This window comes from Phocoena sinus, chromosome 5 (assembly GCF_008692025.1).
Source record: "Phocoena sinus isolate mPhoSin1 chromosome 5, mPhoSin1.pri, whole genome shotgun sequence".
Lineage (NCBI taxonomy): Eukaryota > Metazoa > Chordata > Mammalia > Artiodactyla > Phocoenidae > Phocoena > Phocoena sinus.
The window spans coordinates 115,115,904-115,141,672 of record NC_045767.1 but is presented as its reverse complement, the minus strand read 5'-3'; the positions used below and the strand labels follow the sequence as shown (position 1 = coordinate 115,141,672).

The window sequence follows — 25,769 nt, the reverse complement described above, 5'->3', positions numbered from 1 at the left end:
AAGTAAAATGTGTGACAGCACAATGATGAATTTCATGACTTTCATACCCAACACATTTTTAAGTGATCCCCACCATTCTTCTGGTAGTGTCAACCATTGTTCTCTTCTGCACCTCCAAGATGTCAGAGCAGTGGGACATCTTCAGGGGACCAGTGACTTCTATGTGTTGTCCTCTGCCAAGCCCCACAGCATAAAAGAATGTGAACTGGCACTGATTCTTACCCTGTTACTGACATCAGTATGGCATCAGTCGAATTATGCTACTCAGTAAAGCAATAGAAGATACTCAATTTGAGCAAATTCACAGAAATATTTGGTGCTATAAAGAATATTAGAGGGCTTCCCTGGTAGCACACCTACCAATGCAGGTAGGAATCCACCTACCAATGCAGCAGACACGGGCTCGAGCCCTGATCCGGGAAGATCCCACATGCCGCGGAGAAACTAAGCCCATGCGCCACAATTACTAAGCCTGTGCTCTAGAGCCCGTGTGCCACAACTACTGAGCCCGTGTGCCACAGCTACTGAAGCCTGTGTACCTAGAGCCTGTGCTCCGCAACAAGAGAAGCCACTGCAAGGAGAAGCCCACACACCGCAAGGAGGAGTAACCCCCACTCACCGCAACTAGAGAAAGCCTGCGTGCAGCAACGAAGACATAACACAGCCAAAATTTTTAAATTTTTTTAAAAATTAAAAAATAATAAAGAAAAGAATATTAGAAACTTCTGAATCAGTCTAGGATACATGAAGCTAGAAAAAGGCACCATCCTCACTCAAACAACAAGAAAAGGCTAGATAAACTACAAACTCATAATTTTTCTTGAAAACATGAGTGCTTAAAATCACACAGCAACCAAATATCCCGAAATCCAAGAAGGGTCAGCTCCCAGGTTAGGAGAGAAAGGATGGGCCGCCTGTCCTAACTGTGGTAGAGCATGGAAGGAAGGATCAGTGAGCAAATAAACATAGAAGGAGAAATCAGGTAGAATTTCAACAAATTGCTAAAGACTAAGCATGGGCTATCATAAAAGTATAGCAGCCCTGGGAGTCGCAAACACAAGGTGAACTCACTCTGACTCTCAGACTCTTTTCTAAGGGCCTCACTGTATACATTAGAGGACATTTTTGGGGGAAAGCAAGAGATTGGAAAGCCTACGTCAGTGGTACATGCCTGGAGGAGGGGACTGACTGCCACTGCAGGAAAAGCAAAAACCCCAACCGCACAGACCCATCCTTGCTGGGAGAAAAGTAAAAGAAAAAACCCTCTACACTTGGGGAAGAAGCAGAAAACACTCCTTCCTCTGGGGATGGGGCAGAAAACTCTCTCCTAGGAAAGTCCAGAGTTTCACTATCATAGGTAGGAGGGACCAAAATGCTGAGAAAGTCCCAACCTGGAGGTCAGACCTGCAAGGGCTGTCTAGGATTGAAGCTAGACCAGGAAAACAAGAGAAGAAGTCCTGCCTCTGATCCCCTGCACTGAGTTACAACCATCGCATTTTACTGCTGGAGGCAGGGCAAGAGGATGGAGAGAGACACCCTCTGAAGCACAGGGATACAGAGATAACTGAAAATGATTGTGGAAGAGGAACATTAAGAAAACTCCTCTGGCACAACAGCCCCGCCATAAGTACTGGGCATCTTTAGAGGAATTTGAAGCCTGTGATATTGAAAGTAACCATAATAAAACAAACAAACAAACTCAAACCCAGCTCAATTCCTAACTAATGCAACCCCCACTATAAAAGGCTGACAGAGGAAAACAGGTACCCATTTCAAAGTATAAATACCATTTTTCTCAGTATCTACTAATCTATATGTGATGTTTGGCATTCAGTAAGCATTTATGATGCACAAACAAGCAAGAGAAACAAATATTATCAAAAGATAAAGCAATCACTAGAAATAGACTCAGAGATGAACCAGATGTTGAAACTAACAAATGGGGACTTTAAATAGCTATGATTAATATGTTAAAGAATCTAGGGGAAAAGGTAGATGAAATGCAGGAAAAGACAGGGAATTTCAACATAGGAGAAAACTCCTTTAAGAGTCAAATGAAAAAGCCATAATAAAAAACACCATATCAGAGATGAAAGATTCCATAGACAGAATCATTAGTAGACTCAATAATGCCAAAGAAAGAAGTAGTAGACTTGAAGCTAGGCCAATTAAAAAACCCCAAAGCAAAACACAAAGAGAAAAAAAAAGAAAAAACAAAAAATAGAGCACCTAAAAGCAAGGGGACAAATACCAAATGGTCTAGCAAATTAAATGGTCTAGCATATGTATAATTGGATTCCCAGAAGGATGAGGATGGGGCAAAAGAAATACTTGAAGAAATAATGGCCACGAATTTTCATAAAGTAATGCAAGACATTAAACCAGAAGATCCAAGAATCTCAGTGGATCTCAAGCAGGATTAAACACACACACACACATACACGTGGACACATAATGTTTATATTGCTGAAAATTAACGATAAAATCTTAAAGCCAGCTAGGAAAAAAGCCACATTAACTACAGCAGACTTTTCTTCAGAAACTATGCAAGGCAGAAGATACAGAATGACATTTTTACAGTAGTAAAAGGAGAAACCTGCTAACCTAGAATTTCATGCAGGGAACATATATCACAGTAATAAAAGCAAAATGAAATTTTTTTCAACCAAACAGTGCTAGCAGACCTGCAACACAAAAAATGTAAAGAAAGTTCTTCAGACAGGAGGAATATGATACCAGACAGAAACCTGGATCTATTCAAAAAAATAAAAAGTTCCCCAAATTGAAAAAGTTAAAGTAAGCATAAAGTTTGTTTTTTAATCACTCCAAAATATAACTGACCTTTTAAAACAAAAATAGCAACAATATATTCTGGGGGCTTAAAATATGCAAAAAAAATACATAACAAAAATGGCATAAAGCATGGGCATTAATTGGAAGTATACTGAAGGATTTGTATACCATATCTATAGTAGTATAATATTACTTGAAGGTAAACTGTGACAATTAAAGATGTACAGTGTAATCCTTAGGGCAATCCCTCAAAAATTTCAAAAAAGATGTATAACTAATGAGTCAATAGTGGAGATAAAACAGAATCATAAAAAATACTGAATTTATCCAAAATCAGGTTTAAAAAAGAGGGAATAAATGGACAAAAACCCCCAAATTCCAAGGTCGTAGTTTTAAATCTAATTACATCAGTAGGTACATTAGGTGTAAATGGTCTAAACACTCCCAATTATAAGATAAAGAATGTCAGACTGGATTTAAAAAAGTAAGACCCAATAATATGCTGTCTATAAGAAATCCACTTCAAATAAAAAGATATATACAGTTTAAAAGTAAAAGGAAGAACTTCTAGTTTCCGATATGACATGTAAAGAGCTTGGACAATGTCACTCTCATCCTCACAACAACAACAAAAAAGCTGAACTAACTGAAAACCAATCATTTTTCTTAGGTCCCAAAGAGGTCACAGGGCAAACCACCACCCAAAAAACTGAAGAGAACAGAAAACAGAGAATCACATCTTACCAGGAGCAGAAACCACCACTAGAGTTAGCAACTGGTAGGAAAACTTAAAGAGTAATTGAGTAATTGTTCACTCACTAATTGCTAGAGACTGAGTACAGACTAGCTTGAGAGATGAAAAGCTCCTGGAAGCCCAGCCTTAGACAGGACTCCACATTTTCATGAGTTTTACCTCTAGGAGCCCCACCAGGTTCTCTTCAGGGTAAAGATCAGAGAAAATTCTCCAGTGCTTCCTGCAGATAGAGGGGGAAAGTAATCTTTATGAAATAAACCAAAAGCATTTTCTTCCCCTTTAACAAAGGCCTGACTTAAAGGAAAACTGTTTTAGCAGAACCTAAGCAACATGGGTTTTACCAGAGCCTGACATGGGGGAGGGAAAATACCCAACTCCATCCCCCTCTAGCCTTCCTGTCTCATCTAAGTGGGGAAAGAAAAGTTGAAAAGCGCTTGTAAGGTCACAGCCATGAACACAGGCCCACTAAAAGACTGAGATCTAATCAAAGGATTATAGAACACTTCCATTTCCCCCATAACTTACCACCATATCAACAGGGCTCCAATATAATATCAGGAGGTTAAATTCAAAAAACTGCAAGTTTAGATGCCATTTAAGGAGTCTCTAGGGAAATCCAAAGATAACAAGGAGACAAAAACAAAGACACTAAAGAAATTTTAGCCTCTGAATCTTAACCTTTACCCATCAAGCAGAAAATCAGCAAGTATATGGTTGAACCGAACAGCACAGTCAATCAGCTAGATCAAACTGATATTTATAGATTACTTCATCCAATGACAGCAGATACACAATTCTTCTCGAGTTCACATGCAACATTAATGAAAATGGACCACATTTGGGGCTATAAAACACAATAAAAACATTTAAAAGAATAGAAATCACACAAAGTGTGCTGCCAGACCACAGCAGAATTAAACTAGAAATCATTAACAGAAAGCACTGCTTTCTGAAATTTAGCATTTATAGCATGAACTACATATATATTAGAAAAGGAGAAAGCTCTAAAGTTAATAATCTAAGCATTCACCTTAGAAAACTAGAAAAAGAAAAGCAAATTAAATCCAAAACAAGCAGAAGAAAGAAATAATAAAAATCAGAGAAAAAAATCCATGAAACTAAAAACAGCAAGTTAATAGAGAAAAATTACCAATACCACAAGCTGGTTCTTTGAAAAGGTCAATAAAATCAATAAACCTCTAACCAGGCTAACCACGAAAAAAAGAAAGAAGACACAAATTACTAATATAAAAAATGAAAGAGGGGCCATCACTACTGATCCCATGGACAATAAAAAGGGTAATAAAGGAGTATTATAGACTTCATGCCCACAAATTTGATAAATGAAATGGACCAATTCCTTGAAAGACACAATCTACCAAAACTCACACAAGAAGAAACAGATAATCTGAATAAGCCTATATTACAAAAATTGAATAAAAAATTAATATCCTTCCAAAAGCAATCACCAGGCCTAGATGGTTTCACTGCTGACTTATGTCAAACTTTCAAGGAAGAAATAATACCTAGTCTGCATAATCTCTTCCAGAAAATAGAATCAGAGGGAATACTTTCTAACTGACTCTATAAAGGCAGCATTACCCTAATAACAAAATCAGACAAAGACATCACAAGAAAGGTAAATTAAAGAACAATATCTCTCATGAACACAGATGCAAAAATTGTCAAGAAAATATTAGCAAATTGAATCCATGTATAAAAAGAATTATTTACCACAATCAATTGGAATTTATTCCAGGTATGCACAGCTGGTTCAACATTCTAAAATTAACTAATGTAATCCATCAAAACAAACAACAGGCTAAAGGAGAAAAACCACATGATCATATCATTAGATGTTGAGAAAACATTTGACAAATCCAACATCCATTCAAGACAAAATCTATTAGCAAACTAGAAATATAATGGAACTTCAACTTTATATTATCTACAAAAAAACAACAGCTAACATCATATATAATAGTGAGAAAATAGAATTTTTCCCACTATGATCAGGAATAAGGCAAGGATATCCCTTTTTGCCACTCCTATGCAACATCATGTTGGAAGTCTTAGCTAATGCAAAGGAAGAAATAAAAACAATAGAACCCAGCAATTCTACTTGTAAGTATTTACTCAAGAAAAATGAAAATATATGCCCACAAGAAAACCAGTACATGAATGTTTATAGCAGCTTCATCCATAATCACCAAATGTTGGAAGCAACCTTATCTTAGTTAACTTAGCGCCTTAAAACACCAAACATGCATCACTTCACAATTTCTATGGGATAGGAATTTGGGACCAGCTTGGTTGGGCAGCATGGCTCTGGGACTCCCATGAGTTTGCGGTCAAGTTATCTGAAGTAATTAACTAAAAGCTTGACTAGAGCTGGAGAATCCATTCTAAGGTAGCTTACTCACTTGACTGTTGACAAAAGGCCTCAGTTCCCCACTGGCTATTGTCAGAAGGCCCTGTTTCTTTGCCACACCAACCTCCCCACAGGTCCCCTTGTTTCCTCACAAAATGGCAGCTGGCTTCCCCTAGAGTGCGTGATCCAAATAACAGCAAGGCAGAGCCACAATGTCTTTTATGATCTAGTCTCAGAAGTCACATACCATCATTTCTGCCATATTCTCCTCGTCCCAGAGACTAACCCAGACACAATGTGACAGAGGTCATCAGAAGGGTACGAATACCAGGAAACAAGGATCACTGGGACCATCTGGGAAGCTGCTACCGTAAACCTAAATGTCCATTAACTGGTGAATAGGTAGACAAATTGTGGCACATCTGTACAGCGGAACAGTAATCAGCAATAAAAAGGAACCAACTCCTGATAGAACAATCACAAATGCATTATGCTAAGTGAAAGAAGCTGGACCCTAAGAGCTACATAAAGTATGATTATGTTTATATGGCATTCTGAAAAAGGCAAAACCAAAGGGACACAGAATGGATCAGAGGTTGTCAGGGGTTTAGGAGGGGGCAGAAGACTGACTACAAAGGGACATGAGGAAATTTCTTTGAATGATAGAAATATTCTTTATTTGTGACGTGTTTATTAAAATTTATAGAACTATGGGACTTCCCTGGCAGTCCAGTGGTTAAGACTCCATACTTCCACTGCAGGGGGCTTGGGTTCGATCCCTGGTCAGGGAACTAAGATCCCACATGCCATGTGGTGTGGCCAAAATAATAAATAAATTAATTAATTAATTAATTTTTTTTTTTTTTTTTTTTTGTGATACGCGGGCCTCTCACTGTTGTGGCCTCTCCCGTTGTGGAGCACAGGCTCCAGACACGCAGGCTCAGCTGCCATGGCTCATGGGCCCAGCCGCTCCACGGCATGTGGGATCTTCCCGGACCGGGGCACGAACCCGTGTCCCCTGCATTGGCAGGCGGACTCTCAACCACTGCGCCACCAGGGAAGCCCTAATTAATTAATTTTTAAAAATTAAAAACAAAAAAATTCATAGAACTATAAACACAAAAAGGGTGAGTTTTTCTGTATATCCCCAGCTACACATAAAGAGAGAGAAAAGAATCTTAAGGGGAAACAGAAGAGGCTTGAGTGGGAAGACACTACAGGAGACAACATGTAAATAGTAGAAGTTTCTGAGGGAAAAGTGACTACCAAATCAATAACATTATCATTAACATTACTCAAGATAAAAAACTTTCTCTGAGCTTGATTCTACAGACTGAAAATACCCATCAAATTATAGGTTAGACAGATGAGAAAAGGTACACATGTATCCTGGCACATCCTGGCAAAACTCTTGAAGTCTAAGAATAAACAGAAAAAACTTAAATGCTGCCAGAAAGAAAGAACAAGTTACTTAGAAAGTGAGAGACAGGCATAGCCTTCTTAGTTGCAACATGACAAAAAAGAAAATGGTAAAACAGGATCCACAAATTTTTGAGAGAAAAGGACTGCCACCCAAGAATTCTATCCCAACCAAGAGTAAAATAAAGTTATTTGGGTATATGTAATCACTCAGAAAATGTATCAACCACTTATCCTATCCAGAGAAATAGCAAAAAAAAAAAAAAAAAAAATGCTAACCAAATAACTGAATGATACCAGAGAGAGGGTAAAAAGAGAATTTATGAGGGACTTCCCTGGTGGTCCAGTGAGTAAGACTGTACGGTCCCAATGCAGGGGGTCCAGGTTCAATCCCTGGTCAGGGAACTAGATGCTACATGCATGCTGTAACTGAAGAGTCCGCATACTGCAACTAAGTCTGCATGCCACAACTAAAGATCCCGAGTGCCACAGCAATCACTGTACTGCAACTAAGACCCGGCACAGCCTAAGTAAATAAATAAATATTTAAAAAAAAAAAAGAGGGAGAGACCTTATGAGACATGTGCAGTTAAACTGAAGCAGATACTAGTAAAGCAATTGAGAAGATATATAACAAATGAAAATCCAATTAGATTTATTTTAGAATTAAAATAAAGCATCTTAACAGAAAGAATATTAAAGTTAGTCCAGTGCACAAGAAAACTTTCAGCAGTTATTATGAACAGCATTTTTGTGTTGTTTTGTTTTACCTGGTTTGCAAGATGAGAGTGACCAAACAGCTTGTGACCCAATTTCCCGTACTGTTCCAGTCCTTTCCAACTGCTTAGGGTCAGCACCGGGAGGTGTCTTGTTTGGTGTGGTCATTTTAAAAATATTCTATGTAGAAAAAAAAAGTATCCACATTATACCCAGACCTGAGCATCCTTCTACAAAACGTAAAAGTAAAAATTTAATAGCCAAATCGATCACTAATATATCCTGGATATTAATCATCTATTTCTCGAAAGCAGTTGACATAATCACTGTAATTAAAAACTCTTGGGAATTCAGTTTTTGTTTCTAAAATAGAACATATTATAACTTACAAGTTGTGCAAAGCAGCAGACTATAGTAGTCAAAGGGCACAGGATCAGGGTGTCAACTTCAGCCTCGCCTTGGGCTTTATTTCCTTTCCTGTCAAATGGGTTGATTTGATCTATACTCCTGTAATGCTATGCAGTTGTATACCTCTATGAGTAAAAATTCCAATCCAAATGAAGTTTTTCCCTAGAAAAGTCAGACTGAAATACTCTTATTCCAGGAATATGTAAATATTGGTCTACATTTTAAATAATCCGTTAAGTGATGCAGAGAAAAATCACATCTTCTCATTAGTTGTCAAAAGCTCCATTTATATGTGCTCTTACCATAGTACATAAAGTCAGAAAAATGCCTTTAAGGTCTAGAAGTGAATAACTAGCCTATTCTAAACCACAAGTTTACTTCATCTTTTGTTAATCTTGGTAGGCATATCCAAACGTGAAAAAAAAAAATAGTGGATTGTGAACATGTAAAACTGCTTCGGTAGTGCAAAGTTACAGCTATTGAACATCGTTATACGTAAATGCTGTTATAAACCTGTGCCAAAAGGTCTGTATACCATCTCCTTGACACCTCCTGAGTCAGATCTCAGTTGTTCCCTAATCTCCACACAAGCAGTTGATACTCTTTAAATAATAATAGACACTGGACTGCAAACTTTGGAAAGGCCTGAGGTTTAAACGCTCCATTAGCAATTTACTGAATGAATAAATGGATGAATGAATAGCTTCAATCGTAAAGTATTTGCCACCTGCAAGTTAAGTAAGGTCTGGGATGAGACGATTAAACCTGTGGCCACATCGCCAAATACCCAAAAATGTCAAATTGTCCAAAAAAATGGCCCATCTCTATTATTGGAGCAGAATTCAACTGCCGAACTTGGTACTGGACGCCACCAAGTGGATAAAGCACGGAACTCGGAGAAGAACGGGTTCGTGGCCACACCGTTCAGGAGCTGAGGCCAAGGAGATAACGCCACCACGAGCAGTGTCTGGACCAGACTCCGTGGGTTCTGCTTGACACATCTGCCCGAAGTGCGAGAATAGGCAGCGGCTAAGGATCCATTCCTGACCCACCAGCTTTGAGGAAATCGGGAGCGAAATAGGAGATTGACATTGCGGAAGAGAACCCGTCTGCTTAAGCTAGAACCATTCTCCACTTCGGGGAAAGCCCACGCACTTACAGCTCGCAGACCCGACTTGCCGCCACTCAGGTTTTCAGGAACCGCTGCAGTTCCGCGCCACTCCCACTCAGCTTCCCAGGCCCGCCTCGCTTACCCAACAACGTCAATTGGGGTCGCAGTATAATGACGTCACTCTCCGCCGTCTCGCCCTACCTGCCTCCAGGGCTCCGCCCAGCGCGCCCTGTCGCGCACGCGTAGTACCTCCCTGTGGCATGCGTGAGGCGGCGGCTGGGCACCGCCATTTTGGCCAGTGGCCGTAGGAGCACGTTGTGTGGCTGAGAAGTGAAAGCAAGAACTGATTTGGCCTGTGTGTTCCCCTCCGCAAGGGGAATCTGTTTCTCCAGGTACGTGAATAGTCTGGAAGGGTTTGGCCTTTAGCTGTAGTCTGCCACGGTCTGCACACCGTAGGGACGTTCTCCCAGAGCCTTTGGTTAGGCCTCAGGTGGCGGCGGTGGAGACGGCAGCGGCGCGTGGTAGCCGGCTTGAGCGAGACAGCTGGAACCGCCGGAGCGCGGGCGCCGCCGAGAGCTGGGGACCCCTCGCTCTTCCTTCCAGCTGACTCGGCTCTCTGCCACTGCGGCCCGCCACCCCCGCCAGGGGACACGAAGATGGCCTTAGCTGCCATCCCCTCAGCGGTCCTGCCTCCAGTCCCCCCTTTCCCCCGCTCCTGCCCCAGGGCTGAATCTTACAGCCGCCTTCAGAACGCAGAACGTCCCCTGCTACCCCCACTCTTCCCCTGGCACCTTTGGAAGCCTTTACTTCCACCGTTTGGGGATTGTGGAATGAGTGAATTATCTTTGCCGCCATGAAGTCGAATCCTGCTTGTCCACTCCCCGTCTGTAGACATGATGGCCAGACGTCACTGTGCTCACAGCAGCGTGTACTCTGCTGTAACCAGGGTTAGCTCAAATAATCTCCCAGGTGAACGCCTTTAACATTTCGGGTGCACTTTTATAGCACTTTCCCCCTTGGTGACTTCTCCGTCTTATCCTTTATCATATCTTAAGCTCCTTGCGATCAGGTCTTAATTGAAAGGCCCTTTATTTTCCCTTCAGTGGTTCGTGCATTGTAGGAACGACGGCTAAAGCCGATTCCCACACCCCATAAGCTACGCAAGCCCATTTTCTCATTTTTTACGGTAAAATCGTAAGAGTGAGAAGTAGCCTTAAGAACAGTGTGTTTTGTTTGGCTTGAGGGTTTTTCGCCTTCTCTTCCACAGGACTGCTTACTAGGCATTTATGACAGTGGTATGTGTGTTGCAGTCCTCGGTACCTTTGTCCCTGATACTGAGAATATTCATTCTATACCATTTGCTTGACGATAATGCTTTGTCAGTGTTAATCAAGGGCTCTTATCTGTATCTGAACCAGAGTGTTTTTGTTTTAGTGAAAAGCCTTGTTCTCCCCTATAAAAAAAATTTTTTTAGGAAGAATATTTAATATAATTGCTGGGGTGGGGTAAGGAGAAAGCAGTTATTAATTTAGTGTCCCTTTTAATTGTCTTCAATTTAAGACTGAAGTCAGAGTTGTGCACCACTCCCAACTTATATGTTTTATAAAATTAATGACCTGCAATAGCATAGGTTAGAATATCTCACATGACATAAGCATCATTCGTTAACAGCAACCTTTCAAATGTTTTCACAGGGTGTTAAAATAATTTTGGTCTTAGACTGCAGATGGTTTCCATATCTCACTTCCTTTTTTCCTCTCAGCTGGAATAATGACAGTGAAGGTCATTGAGTACCTATTTTTTAAATAAGTTTTTATATCTATCTATATATCTGTTTGTTTATTTATGGCTGAGTTGGGTCTTCGTTACTGCGTGGGCTTTCTCTAGTTGCGGCCAGCAGGGGCTACTCTTCGTTGCGCTGCGCGGGCTTCTCATTGTGGTGGCTTCCCTTGTTGTGGAGCACGGGCTCTAGGCACGCGGGCTTGAGTAGTTGCAGCATGCAGGCTCAGTAGTTGTGGCTCGCCGGCTTAGTTGCTCCGCAGCATGTGGGATCTTCCTGCACCAGAGATCGAACCCGTGTCCCCTGCATTGGCAGGGGAATTCTTAACCACTGCGCCAGCAGGGAAGTCCCTTGAGTACCTATTTTGAGCACAGTTTTCAGATTTGAAATACCTTCAAGGAGTCAGTTACTACAGGCTTCCCCTCCAAGCTTTTACGTGCTATGTCTTTCTCATTGAAAAAAAAAGGAGGGGCTCTTTCTTGCCAATTCTTGAAACTAACATAGAAATTTAATTAATAATAGTGTTTACACTGTTAATTAACGGTTCTACAAAGAATCTGTATTCATTTTTCTTACATGCATTATAATTTATCACTTTTTTATATAAATCAGCTTATTAACCATCTCTGGTAGGTTTTTATTTTATAAAAAATCACCTTTTATAGTCATTTGGTTTTTTAAATGGTTTGAAATAGTAGGTGAAACATTTTAGTAGTTTGGCAGAAATAAACTTTAACGTAAGCAGTTTCATTGATAAATCAATGAAGATTTATCCCCTATAGGGGAATTCATCATGCTCATTCACCATAATTAATATGGTGTCCAGTTTTATTTTACTAGCCAACTAAAGAGTCTTCAGTTTCTAGGGAGTTGGCACTTCCAGAATGATAGCTTTTTTGTAGCAGTTCAAAAGTCATTTATTTTCTTATTCTAATCTTTAGGAGGCCTGCCTGGACCAATTTCTAAAGGTTATAAAGGGGTAAAGTGAACCTATCAGCGTAACTGTTTATTACATAAAATTTTAGTCACCTTTTGGATGATTTTTTTTTTCCAATAATATACTTTAGTGGATAACTGTCACTGTAAAATATTGGTAACTTGCAAGACTCCTGAAGTTGTTATAACCTACAGGAAAATGATTTACTGTGTCTAAATTCATTTTCTCATTTCATTCAACGGAAATGTTTGAGCTCCTACTATGTGGTAGGCACTGGTCCAGCCACTGGGATAAACAGACAGACAAAAATTCCTGCACTCATGATAGAGTACATTCTGCTTGGAGAGGGAAAAATATTGTCTGTGTGTAGAGAGAGAATATATAAATGCATATATATATACATACACACAGTAAACATGTACATATACCATATATGCACATATATATGAAATATATACTATGTCATATAGTAGAAAGAGCTAAGGAGAAGAATAAAACAAGAGAGTTTTATATTTTTTGGTAATATAGCTAGAGAAGGCTCACTGAGAATAAACATTAAAGACTTGAAGGAGTGAGCCATGTGACTCACTAGGGGAAATAGCATTATAGGCAGAGGGAGCAGAAAGGCCAAGACCCTGAAGCAAAGATTGACAACCATTTGCTTTAGCCATGTGAAAAACAGTGAAAACCTGACAAGTTGTTTTGATAGAATGATGGGCACTAAAGGCTGGAATGGATTCCAGAGAAAATACCTAGAAAGAAATTTGAAACACTGACTATAGGCAACTCTTTTATGTAGTCTCGCTATAAAAGGAAGGAGAAATGAAACAATGGAGGAAGATGGGATCAGATAATGTAGTGTTTGAATGCTGATGGGAATAGCCAGTGGAAAGAATAGTTGATGATGTGAAAGACATGAGAGAGAATTGTTGGAACATTCTCCTTAGCAGATGTCTTTTAGTTTGCAAAGGGACTTAGCTATGGAAATACATATAGTATGGTTGCTGGTTGGCATAGTTTCACTTGAGATGATACTAGTCAGCATGGTTTTGTTTTTTCTCTTCCCATTTTCTGCTGCATGTGTGCAGGTGAAGAGTTGTGCTTAACCAGGATTATAGATGAGGGTGTAAGTGATTGACAACGGAATTTTAGGTGGGTACAGAGATACAAAGATACAAAAGGCTGAAGGACAGTGGAAATGTGGTAGAATTGAGAGATAGTGTTAGGTCTGAGGAATGGGGGAGTTCAAGGGGTTGTTGGATTGTTGTGTATGAGAGAGGTGAACTGAAAAGATAGGGATGGTGGTTGGAGAATGGGGTATTTGAAAGGTAGATTATGGAAAAAATGCAGTTATTTGTAATGACAAGGTGAAGGATTTGACCAAAGGAATGAGTGGCTACGGTAGGGTGAAAGACAAGATCACTAGAGGAGAGAGGTTAATGAACTGAGATGACAGGCTGTTAATAGAAGGATCATCTATGAACATATTAAAATCACCAAGAGTTATGTATGACAAGAGTTGTTAGAGTGAACATTAGCTAAGGGCCGACATTTCAAAGAATGGGAGGGAGTGATCTGATGGTCGGTAAATGACTAAAGCGGGTGGATGACCTAAGAGGCAAAAGTGGCTGTTTTTAGTGAGGAGAGAGAGTCGTCTGGGAGCGGTACTGAGGAGCAAGATCTTTTATTCCCCTCCAAGCCTAATGATATTGAGGGGTTATGAGAAGGACTGGAGAGTTCTATAAGAGGAAGCAGTCTGTCAAGAAAAATCTAGATAGAGGATCACAATCAATGATAGAAAAAGCCAACAGAATGTCTTTGTTGGTCAATAATCTTTTGGCTTCCGGTTCTTTCATTACATATTGGAATAAACTGGAGTAGTAAGGCACTTTTTCGAATTACTTACTTTAATCACATTCTAAGAAAATTATTGTCAGTCACTAAGCCCAGTAGTATAAAAGATTAAGTTAACTTTGACCTCAACTACATAATTGATGGTGCTGTTAAATATCAAGACTTTAAAAAGCTCCAAAAGTGAGTATATACATATAGTTACTTGGTCTCCTTTTCATTTCAGTGCCGTTAACATAAAATTCATCATGGCCATATTGTAAATTCCCAGGTAAAGCAGTTTTTACTTTTTCGAGTTGACCAACATGATGGTTACACCCTTAATAATTATTTGCCATTTCCATCAGTAGTGCATTGTAGTCAGATGGCTAAGCCGTGAAGTGATGCTTAGTTTGAGGGAGGAAGTAAACACCTTTATCATATGTATGTTTTCATGTCAAGTCTTACTATTCTGTTTCATTGGTCTGTGTTCATACACTGGTATCAGCATCAATTTCTGAGGCCTTATATCATTTTTTTCATATGTCAAGTGTAGGTTCCCTCTTCCCCCTTGCTCTTTTCCATTTTCCTGGCTATTACTACTTTTCTTTTTGTATAAGAGCTTTAGATTTGATTTGTCTGATTCCGTTTTTTTTTTTCTCCTTGAGATTGGATTAAATATATAAATTCAGGGAAGGTTGAAATCCCTGATATTGACTATTCTTTATTGTGAAAACTGAGCATGTCATTCTACTTGTTCAGGTCTTTTGTGTCTTTCATTGGTATTTTGAAAGTTTCCGTGCATGTGTATATATATCTTGTTAAGTTGATCCCTAGATCTTTTCTTTTTTCTGACTGTTGAAAGTGGTATTTTTTCCTTCTTTATATAAATCTTCTGATGAATGGAATATATGTAAAATTTTGTTTTTCCAGCCTTACCAAATTATTTTATTGCTTTTACTAGTTTTTTTTAACTAGTTCCAGATATTAATATCTGAATATAGTGATAACTTATCTCCTCCTGTCTAACTTTTTATGCCTGTGACTTATTTCTCTTAACTAATTGCATTGACTATGCCATAATTTTGTTAATTTTTCTTTAATAGAGGAACTGGATATTGTTACATCCTTAGAATTATGGCGGATAAATTAACAAGAATTGCTATTGTCAACCATGACAAATGTAAACCTAAGAAGTGTCGGCAGGAGTGCAAAAAGAGTTGCCCTGTGGTTCGAATGGGTAAGCTGTTCTGTGGATCATTTAAGGATAAGAGAAGGTTTTAAAAGGAATACACTGTCTTTATGGTTCTCTAGGCTTTAGTATATACTTTTCTCCCCCGTTAGTTTCTTTAAAATGTAAAAATAAGACCAGATTTTCTTCTAAATTTCTTTTAATGCTTTGTGACTAAATGATCCTGTTTAAGTTCATTGAATACAAAATCAAACCAGAGTTCAAATTACTGAGATTCTTACTGTCCTACAAAATCCTATGGTTACTTTAAGTCATGAAGAAAGGACTGCCAAGATGTTTGTATTGATATTTGATAGTATTCTCCTTAAAAAAAAAAAAGCTTAATATGAATGACTATTCATGAGGTTTTGCTATATTTTCAAGAGTAAATAAATTTACGACCATTCAGAATTGATGACTTACTGGTCGTCTTTAAGGGCTAAACTAAATAATTTTTACTTTAAATATACTAGTGAGGTATAAGCTTACTAAATCTTAAAAGGAAATTTAGATGTCATGTGTTACAGTCTACCGTGCTATTCAGAAATTCCATTATTAATATCCCTAATGCCAGGTTTAATTTTGTTTGTGTATTAGATGTCCACATACCTTTGGGGAGCTTCCCTGATTTAGCTAACGCATTTCATTCCCTTATCTGGTGTACATTACCATTTTCAAGGCATATTTTATGGATTATATATTCAGGTCAGTCAGCTTAAAAGTAAAGCTGTTTTAGGATCCGCTGTATTTTTATTAGCATATTTTCTTCCCGTAGTAGATTAAACAAATAAGCATATTAGAGTCATCTCTGCCTTGCCTGACAAGAGTATTCATATAAGTAGTTAAGTTCAGTAATCTATCCAAAGCACTGATTTATATTTCTTTCTGTGGCCTTTCTTTTTGAAAACTTGATTCTATATGGAAATTTGGAACCAGAATTGCCGAAATAACAGTGTTCAGAAAATTAGAACATCAGGAGAAATGACTTAATTCTATCTTTTCCTTTGCCAGGAAAATTATGCATAGAGGTTGTCCCCCAGAGCAAAATAGCATGGATTTCTGAAACTCTTTGTATTGGTTGTGGTATTTGTATTAAAGTAAGTGATATTTTATTTATTGGATCAAATTTGTAACCTAAAAATGAAATCTGAAAATTCTGAGTACATTATAACTATTTTTAGAGCCAAATATAAAAATGGAATAAAGAATACAAATTCAGAAAAATAGTGTTCTTATATCAATATTATTATTGCTTTTTCAATTAATTAACCACCCCACTTAACAGTTATCCTTAAAAAATAATAATAAGGGCTTCCCTGGTGGCGCAGTGGTTGGGAGTCCGCCTGCCGATGCAGGGGACGCGGGTTCGTTCCCCGGTCCAGGAAGATCCCACGTGCCGCGGAGCGGCTGGGCCCGTGAGCCATGGCCGCTGAGCCTGCGCATCCGGAGCCTGTGCTCCGCAATGGGAGAGACCACAACAGTGAGAGGCCTGCATACCGCAAAAAAAAAAATAAAATAAATAAATAAATAAATAAAAGTTATTTTTGCTGTATGCAACTTCGTAAAGCCATTTCCAACCAAAATTAATTTTTTTTCTCCCTTTTATGAGAAGGACATTCTCCAAGTCTTTACCAGAACTTTTTTGAAATATAAAAAATATGAGTCATATTACATACATTTTTTTCAAGTCTGTGTTTAATTTTATTTTTTAAATTTATTTATTTCATTTATTTATTTGGCTGTGCTGGGTCTTAGTTGTGGCTCGAGGGCTTCTTAGTTGTGGCATGCAAACTCTTAGTTGCGGCATGCACGTGGGGTCCGGTTCCCTGGCCAGGGAACGAACCTGGGCCTCCTGCATTGGGAGTGCAGAGTCTTAACCACTGTGCCACCAGGGAAGTCCCTGTGTTTAATTTAAAATTCACACTTTTTTTTTTTTTTTTTTTTGCGGTACACGGGCCTCTCACTGTTGTGGCCTCTCCCGTTGCGGAGCACAGGCTCCGGACGTGCAGGCTCAGCGGTCATGGCTCACGGGCCCAGCCGCTCTGCGGCATATAGGATCTTCCTGGACCGGGGCATGAACCTGTGTCCCCTGCATCGGCAGGTGGACTCTCAACCACTGCGCCACTAGGGAAGCCCCTAAATTCACACTTTTAAATAAAAATGGACACAACCAAAAAATTTTTTAATTTAACCTAATCCTTAAGTACTGCTTTTGCTGTGTTATACATTCTTCTATTGTTGGATTTATCCCAATAGTGTAATTTTTCAAAATACCTCAGTTTTTGTTATCCTGAATGGTTTGAATAGGGCATTTTACTAAAGAATGATGGATTTCCAACTTTAGTTCATAAAAGATATTTAGGAGCCAGTGTATAAAGTTCTTAAATTAGTTATTTTTATTTACAGATAATATATTTTAGAAAGGAGATTTCCCAAAATATGGATACCATCTGTTATTTTTTCTAATAAGGTTTGTGTATTTTACATTGGTTTCTGAATCCTCGGTTAAGTATCCAGAAGTACCAGGCTTGGTACCTGAAAGTGTTTTTTCTTGTTTTTAAAATATAAGCAGGAGATATTTCTTCCAACAAATACTAATCTTTTATTATTTGCCTGCCAGTGTTTTGGGTGGTGGAAATCTTATTTTGAACAATATATTCGATTTTATTTTCTTTCCTCACTGCTATAAAAAAACGAGATTCCAGAATTTGGGGTATGCACTTCAGTGGCTGAAAAGAAACTGATGTGATGAATTGTTTGCGGGGGGCGGGTAGTGTATACCCCCTGAACACTAAGATACTTGTAATGCACCACATATATGAGCAATGTGGCTATTTTTTTCTTTGTAGATTAAGAGAAGTTTAAATTACTTGCAGCCTGTAAGCATTTTATGTACATTGATGGAGTAATAGAGGATACTGTAAATGGAGGTAATTCCGTTTGCAGAAAAAATCTCGTGTAAAGAACTAATAATTTTTTTTAGAGGTTGGTGATTATTTTGCTAGAAAACAAACAAAGAGTTGTTTTTTAAACCTCTGTGTTCTTGTAACTTAGGAAATGGGAATTCCCTGAAATCTTTATATACAGAGACTTGAATTAGTCCCCTGAGCTCATTGAACAGTTCTGCTGAACAGATTTCTAATCTGAGGTTATACTCTGGTTGTACCTTTATAGTCATCTGTACTGCTGAGAAATTTTTCTAGCCACGTTACCACTCTTAAATCACCTTCCAGTTCTTGCCATTCTTGTTCCTTGGGCATTTATCTGATTGATAGTCACTTATTGTTTGAATAAGTTTTTCTATGAGGTTTTTTTTTTTTTTAATGTGAATTTTCTCAATTGGAATATGAAGTATCTTTTTCGTATGGGATGGTTACAAATCACAATGGAAAGACGTTAGTCCTTGCTCTGTGCAAATACTATGCTAGCTGTTGTTGGGACATAAGTAGACCAAGAAAGGTACACTCCATGGCCTTAAAGGACTTTACAAGGTAGAAATGGAAGCATACAGAGACAGGAAGAAGAAGATAAAGGGAAGGCGTTTCTCATTGACTGAATATGGAACTGTATGCTCAATAACCGTGTTTTATCTTGCTCTTAACCTTATCATACAAAAGCCTCCAGTTCTGTAAGGTTTTGCAGTAAGTATTAAACACATTAAATGTCCAGGATTATACCAGTGACTAGTGGGAAAACAGAATTATTAGATATGATTCTTGCCTTCAAGGAACTTAACCTTTTTAAGCAAAGGATAGGAAATGAAACAATACTTTACGTCTATGTGAAACTCCCACTTTTGGAAGATAAATTATAAAAATGTCTTCATCTGTTCATTTTAGTCATGCCTATATTTCTAAAAATTAACAGAAAACTAATTCTTTAAATAACAGAAGTGCCCCTTTGGTGCCTTATCAATTGTCAATTTACCAAGCAACTTGGAAAAAGAAACAACACATCGATACTGTGCCAACGCCTTCAAGCTTCACAGGTATATTTCCAAGTCAGCATTCTTCTTTACTTCAGTCAAGAGTAAATCCATTTGGAATTTTCAGAGAAATAACAAAAATGGAAAAAAAGTGGTATTAACTTTTACATCCACTAAAGCAAAATATAGTATTATAACATCATGCAGAATCATACTGTATATGTCAGTGGTTCATTCTAGCTAACATTAAAATTACCTGAGGGTCTTTTTAAAACTACTAATGCCCAGGTAATTTCAGCCCAGTTGAATTACATCTTATCTCTGGATGTACAGTCTGGACTTAGTAAGTTGAAAAGGCTCCCAGTGATTCTGATATACAGTTGGGGGTGAGAATCATTGTTGTTAATAATATCCTTATCCCCAGAATACTTTTAAGGGAACTCATCTTGATTTTATTTATCTATTAATCTCATAATCTACAGAGAATATTACTCTGGACTTCGACATATATTGTTAATGACGCATTCTTTGAGGTTTTTAATCTGCTGAACACTAATATTTTCAATCTAGGAGTCTAGATTTAACTAGTAAAAGGGTATTTCTCAGCCTGCCAGCTTTAAGGGGCCTACTGCAGCAGGGAGAATGAAGTGGAATATTTCTGGTTGATGTGGCACTTCTCTCCTTGTAAGTAAATGGCAGGCCAAAAAAAAGAAAGACAGTGTGAGGTTGCACCTGCTGTGCAGTTTTGTACCAAACCATTTTATTATACATTAAAACTGAGCCTTATATGGAAAGAAAAACTGTTACTTTAGAATAGACTTTGAGTGAAAGTTGAATAAATAAAATCTGGAGTAATATTAGTCATGGATGCATTCCTAACAACAGTTTAAGTTAATCTTGGCTGCTGTTTTTTCCTAATAGCCAGTAATATCTGGCATATATCTCTTTTGTCTTATTAATGAATGTGTGTGGAGTGCAAGCGCATTAAAATACATCATTCTGGTATTACGTCACTTTTTCTACTTAAGTCTGAGTTGTCTTATTATTTTTGTACACTTACAACAGGTTGCCCATTCCTCGTCCAGGTGAAGTTTTGGGATTAGTTGGAACTAATGGTATTGGAAAGTCAACTGCTTTAAAAATTTTAGCAGGAAAGCAAAAGCCAAACCTTGGAAAATATGATGTATGTATTACCACCTTATAAAAATGAATATCTTGGTTCAGTTTTATGAGGCTATGAAGGAGAGAGTATATGTGATTTTATTTTTTAATGTTCTTATTTTCAAGATTATTTGTGGAATTAATGCTGAGAAACTATAAATGAAACTCCTTTTTAGGTAAAATCTGTTAATGCTGCTTAATTGATAATTCTGAGCTTTCGTAAACTGTTATGAGTTGGTGTTTTCTTGATTTGAAATTAAGTCCACCTCTAATATTATCTTAGAAGCAGAGGTATTCTGTTTGGTTATGTGTTCTATTTTGTATAACATTCATCCTCTTTGCAACTGTATTATTAAATTCAGGTAATTATACATATATTTCTAGGACCCACCTGATTGGCAAGAAATTTTGACTTACTTCCGTGGATCTGAATTGCAGAATTACTTTACCAAGATTCTTGAAGATGACCTAAAAGCCATTATCAAACCTCAGTATGTAGACCAGATTCCCAAGGCTGCAAAGGTCAGTTGCTTTTTAGGAGAAATTTAGTGGGTATTACAGATATTGGTGGACATATAAAAGATAAATCAAAGTAAACTTGTTTTATTTTGTGACTCTTTTTAATAGTGAGGGAATTTTAGTATTGAAGGAAAATAATACTATTTCTGATATATTATGGCAGGGGACAGTGGGGTGTATTTTGGACCGAAAAGATGAAACAAAGACACAAGCGATTGTATGTCAGCAGCTCGGTAAGTGTTTATTTTGTGTATGTGTTTTAATAGCCCCTGAACTTAACTTATAAAGATAGGTATCTTTATATGGATTACTGAAATAAATGGAAAAATCTCTAGTAGTTGTCGTATTTTCAACAGAAATATTCAAACAGAGAATGATTTGCAATATACATTTTACCTTGAAGAGGTAAAATAAAATAACATTGAACACAATGCCTCTATCTTCTTTGTAGATTTAACCCATCTAAAAGAACGCAATGTTGAAGATCTTTCAGGAGGAGAGTTGCAGAGATTTGCCTGTGCTGTCGTTTGTATACAGAAAGCTGATATGTAGGTTACTTTATACTTTTTGTAAATCCTAGCTCTACTTTAGAGTTTTTGTTTATAATGCTGCTAATAGAGCAGTGGTTTGAGAGAAATTAATAGGAAAAGTATCTAATGTTCTAACTTTGAGGTCAGATGTTGAAGCAGTTGTGCATCCATTGCCCATTTCCCTATTATTCCATCGGGGTAAAATTTCATTTAGGTAAGTACCTTACAACTTATGGGTTCTGGAGCTCTTTAATCTGAAGTCAGCTGTGTATTTTGTAAACTCTCTTTATACATAAGAAGGACATTTTTTTAAGATGAAGCTCTCCTACCAGGCCGGCAAGGTTTTCCATAGCTCAAGTGGAAAATCAGGTTTTTTAGGTTATCCTAAATCAGGGTGGCTTGCCATGTGAGAGAGAAGAAGGAAGTGAAAAGGGCGAGTTTCCTTTCTACCTTTTAATGCCTCTCTTCTCCCAGATAGTTTTTGCTCGCGTCTTTTTCCATACTTCTACTCTGGCATCCAATGCAGGCTAGTTTTTCTCCATAAAGTATTCTGGGCAGAGCCCTCCTTTCCAAAAACTCTGTTTGCTTTAGTGCAACCGACTTTAGCCAATTAAGAGAGCCCTCTGAATTACTTCAGAATATATCAGAATATTTTTCATGAGGAGATAACGGTTTGTAAGTTAGCCGAATCTAGGAGTCCCTGCCCAGACTTGATATGCAGTCCTGCCTTTCGTAATTTATTTTCTTCCTTCTACTTCTGAACAGAATACAGAAATTTTTACCATTATGGGGTGGGCTCCTCATTATATTATAAGGAGATTTTTGTTGTTGTTAAATCAGAAACTATATCTCAGTGCTTTAAAATAACATGCAAGATAGAATTTTATCATACTTGCCTTTCAAATTATTATGTTTGCTTTTTTTTCATAGTTTCATGTTTGATGAACCTTCTAGTTACCTAGATGTCAAGCAGCGTTTAAAGGCTGCTATTACTATACGATCTCTAATAAATCCAGATAGGTAAGTACAGATTTGGTATATGCCTGTGCTGTTTTGTTTGAGGACTTTCACAGATTTCTAAAGTTTAAACACTGGGACCATCAATGTCACATATGTGTGCGTGTTTTCCATCTTGGTTTTTGGAGCTATCCCTTGAACTTACCTTCCTCTATCTAGAAAAGAGATTCTTAATGCAAGATCCATTTACTACCATACCTGTTTCCAGGGAGCCTAAGAATACTCTGTAGTGATATGCAAATTTTGGCATATATGTATGGATTTCTGGGAAGCAGATCCTTAACTTTTACCAGATCCTCAAATGGATATGTCACTCATACACACAATTTTAGAACAGAGTAATTACGGTTTCCCAGGTCTTAGCACAAGGGAGGTCTTAAAAACTTCTGTTAAGTAATCACAACGTCCTGTATTTGTAGGGTGCTTTTGTAGTTTGCAGAGTTTTTATATCCATTATCTCATTTGCGCCTTAGTAATCTTGTAAGAATCTTTAGGTGGTATTCCCGTTTTGCAGATGAAGATGTTTTAAGGTCAGAAAAGCTAGTTATTTCTAGGTTTCCAATTTATGATACGGCAAGAACCCAGGGCTTTTTTCTGTTCCTCTCTTTAGTAGCTGATTTAATTCATAGCTGATCTTACAACAGAGCAAGAGAAATCCCTAGGGATCAAAAAACCAAAGAGAGAACTGTAAATTACAGGGGAAAAACAAGGATGGCTTTCTTGAGGGGACGTTGCTTGTCTCTGTAGTAAGTCTTGAGCTTTAACAGCCACTTGTGGGAAAGAAGCAAGGCCTTGTATTGAATTATCACACAAAATGCCGGGACTCTCAAAACGACTGCTTTCTCAGCAAAAGAGCAAACACAGGAGGATGTCAAGGAAACATATACCTGTCACTAACTGAGATCCTTGGAAATGGAGGGCTGGCTCCCCTTCAGATCTCTTTAGGGATTGGCAGCTCACATGGATATGGAATTGAAATTTATGTGATCAGGGGAGTCTCAGAACCATCCATGTTAAGAAAGTAACATAACAAGAGGGCCCTAGAATCTTTAGTTCTGTGGTACCTAGATGAAGCAAATATAAAACCACTCTGGAAGCATATGCCCTCAACCCTGGTCACACAGGATTTCTACAGGTAAAGACTCAAGAGCTTTAAGCCCAGGGTTATAAATGATAGGAGGAAACTGTCTACAAATGAGTCAGTAAACACAACAAACAGCAGGATTTAGACTTTCATGGACTTCGAGTGACATTCTCAAAGAGACTGTAAAATAATATTTAAAATAATTTAAAACATGAAGATTTAAAACTAAGAATATGATACTACAAAAAAGCAACAGGTAAATGTTTAAAAAACCCAAACAAATCTAGAAATTAAAAGTATAGTCATGACGTTGAAAACTCACTGGACAGATTAGACAGGTTAGGTACAACAGAAAAGAGTGTGAGAAACTTGAAAAGTTGGTCTGAGCAAGCTACCAGAATACAGCAGAGAGAGAATAAGATTGAAATAAAGAAGGGAGGTTCGGAGACATGGAGAATGGGATAAGACAGAATAGAATGAGAAGATGATTTACATATGTCTTAATAGGAGTCTGAAAAATAAAGCTATGAAAAGGTCATGGCTGGGTATTTTCCAGAATTGGAAAACTTGACTTCATAGATTCAAGGAGCAAATGATCCATGTACATACCTGAAGTAAAACTTGGAATATGAGTGGTAAAGAGACAGTCTTAGTTGATCCAAAGCGTAACCATAATTTTCACTTCATACATAGACCAGGGCATTATGATAGCCTCTTTGGGGGAAGTAAGACTATAAAATGTCCCAATTTTCAGGGACTTCAGGATAAGGTAAATTAAAGAATACATAAGCAGTCAAGTCAGTAGTTCTCAATCCTAATACCTTTTTATAAAACATTTTTATATTCCTTTGTTTTACTGAAATGGATATCATAGATATTATCTACATTTACACATAATTTTTTTAATACTATATAATGCTTTAACCATAATGAAAAAGCTAAAAGGATAATAATTTACAACCAGGTGACATGTATTTCAATATTCAGCCAAATCACTACATTCTGTATTATGAGAGGGCAGTAACCATAGTTGTAAAAGGGATAACATGCCAAAACAGGTTAGATTGACAAAGTGAAGAAAATGATTGTTAGATTTTCTCAGATGTGCTGGGTCTCATTTTTATAGGTATAGGGTCAAAATAATCTCTTTGTAGTGATAGACTGATAATAAAAAGTTACAGGAAGTATATCTGCATCCTGAAATTCTACAACATATCAAGGCATACATTCAGTCTTTAATGCTGTAAAAAGATTTTGAAGATCATATCCTCCGATAAACAACAAGAAATAGAGGATGGATTAGAGAGGGGAACAGTAATGCGAGAGGAAGATTAAAAACCAACAGATAACCCAAAATTAAGTGTAGGGTGTAAATTTTCATAGCATACATTTCTCATGTTGCAGATTATTGTTTCTTCCCAAACTGTCAGAAAATTAGAGTGGCTCTCCTAAATCTTTTTTAACATTTTGGACTTCTGCATAAGCTCCATTTGAAAGTAGGGAAAGCAGGAGGTGTGACTTATTTTTTTTTTCTTTTCAAAGCGCATTAAAAGCCACTAGATAATAACTATGCTGCCTTATACTGGGCCTTGAAGATTTTAATGGTAAAAAAGCAGAGAATTATTCCAGATAATGGAACATTGCCAATAAAGATACCAAGGCAGGATAAATATTGGCCCACTTGGGTGATTTGCCATTTTTATTGATGCTCACCACATTCAACAGTGGGCAAAAGTTTATTTGCATATTAAGAAGGGTGTTCCTACTGGAGGTAGAATTGGAGGTGAACCATGAAAGGGTTATGTAGAATTTCAGCAGGTGAGGATTTTAGGCAGGATTTTAGACCATTGAAATGATAGACCACCCTTGGACACACAGGGATAGAAGGGTAGATTATTCAGGAAACAAGCAAAGAGCCATTTTTCAGTGTGTCCTATATATAAATGAAATAAAAGAAATACAGATGCTGTGGTTCAGTTGACCAATTTTTCGACTTTACAATATTGTGAAAGCAATACACATTCAGTAGAAACTGTATTTCATATTTTGAATTTTGATATTTTTCCGGTCTGGCGATAGGCAGTACGATGTTGTCTTCTGATGCTGGGCAACGACAGCAAGCCACAGCTTCAAGTCAGCCACATGAGCACGAGGGTAAACAGCTGGTACCCTTACAACCATT

At 37.8% G+C, this 25,769-nt stretch overlaps 2 protein-coding genes across 3 annotated transcripts in view; one reads left to right on the top strand and one right to left on the bottom strand.

The window, feature by feature from the left end:
* Positions 1-9,730, bottom strand: part of ANAPC10 (anaphase promoting complex subunit 10) — a 76,375-nt gene extending 66,645 nt beyond the window's left edge. For both annotated transcript variants that reach the window (XM_032632702.1, XM_032632701.1), the window contains exons 1-2: positions 9,622-9,730; positions 8,108-8,234 (exon numbers count right to left, since the gene is read on the bottom strand). In XM_032632702.1, coding sequence (XP_032488593.1) covers positions 8,108-8,222 — 115 coding nt within the window. In that variant the 5' untranslated portion in view covers positions 8,223-8,234; positions 9,622-9,730. The remainder of the gene's footprint in view (positions 1-8,107; positions 8,235-9,621) is intronic.
* Positions 9,731-9,839: 109 nt separating this feature from the next.
* Positions 9,840-25,769, top strand: part of ABCE1 (ATP binding cassette subfamily E member 1) — a 35,687-nt gene continuing 19,757 nt past the window's right edge. Inside the window, exons 1-9 of the mRNA XM_032632700.1 lie at positions 9,840-9,965; positions 15,227-15,360; positions 16,363-16,448; positions 19,242-19,339; positions 20,342-20,459; positions 20,822-20,959; positions 21,120-21,189; positions 21,408-21,504; positions 22,417-22,506. Coding sequence (XP_032488591.1) covers positions 15,258-15,360; positions 16,363-16,448; positions 19,242-19,339; positions 20,342-20,459; positions 20,822-20,959; positions 21,120-21,189; positions 21,408-21,504; positions 22,417-22,506 — 800 coding nt within the window. The 5' untranslated portion in view covers positions 9,840-9,965; positions 15,227-15,257. The remainder of the gene's footprint in view (positions 9,966-15,226; positions 15,361-16,362; positions 16,449-19,241; positions 19,340-20,341; positions 20,460-20,821; positions 20,960-21,119; positions 21,190-21,407; positions 21,505-22,416; positions 22,507-25,769) is intronic.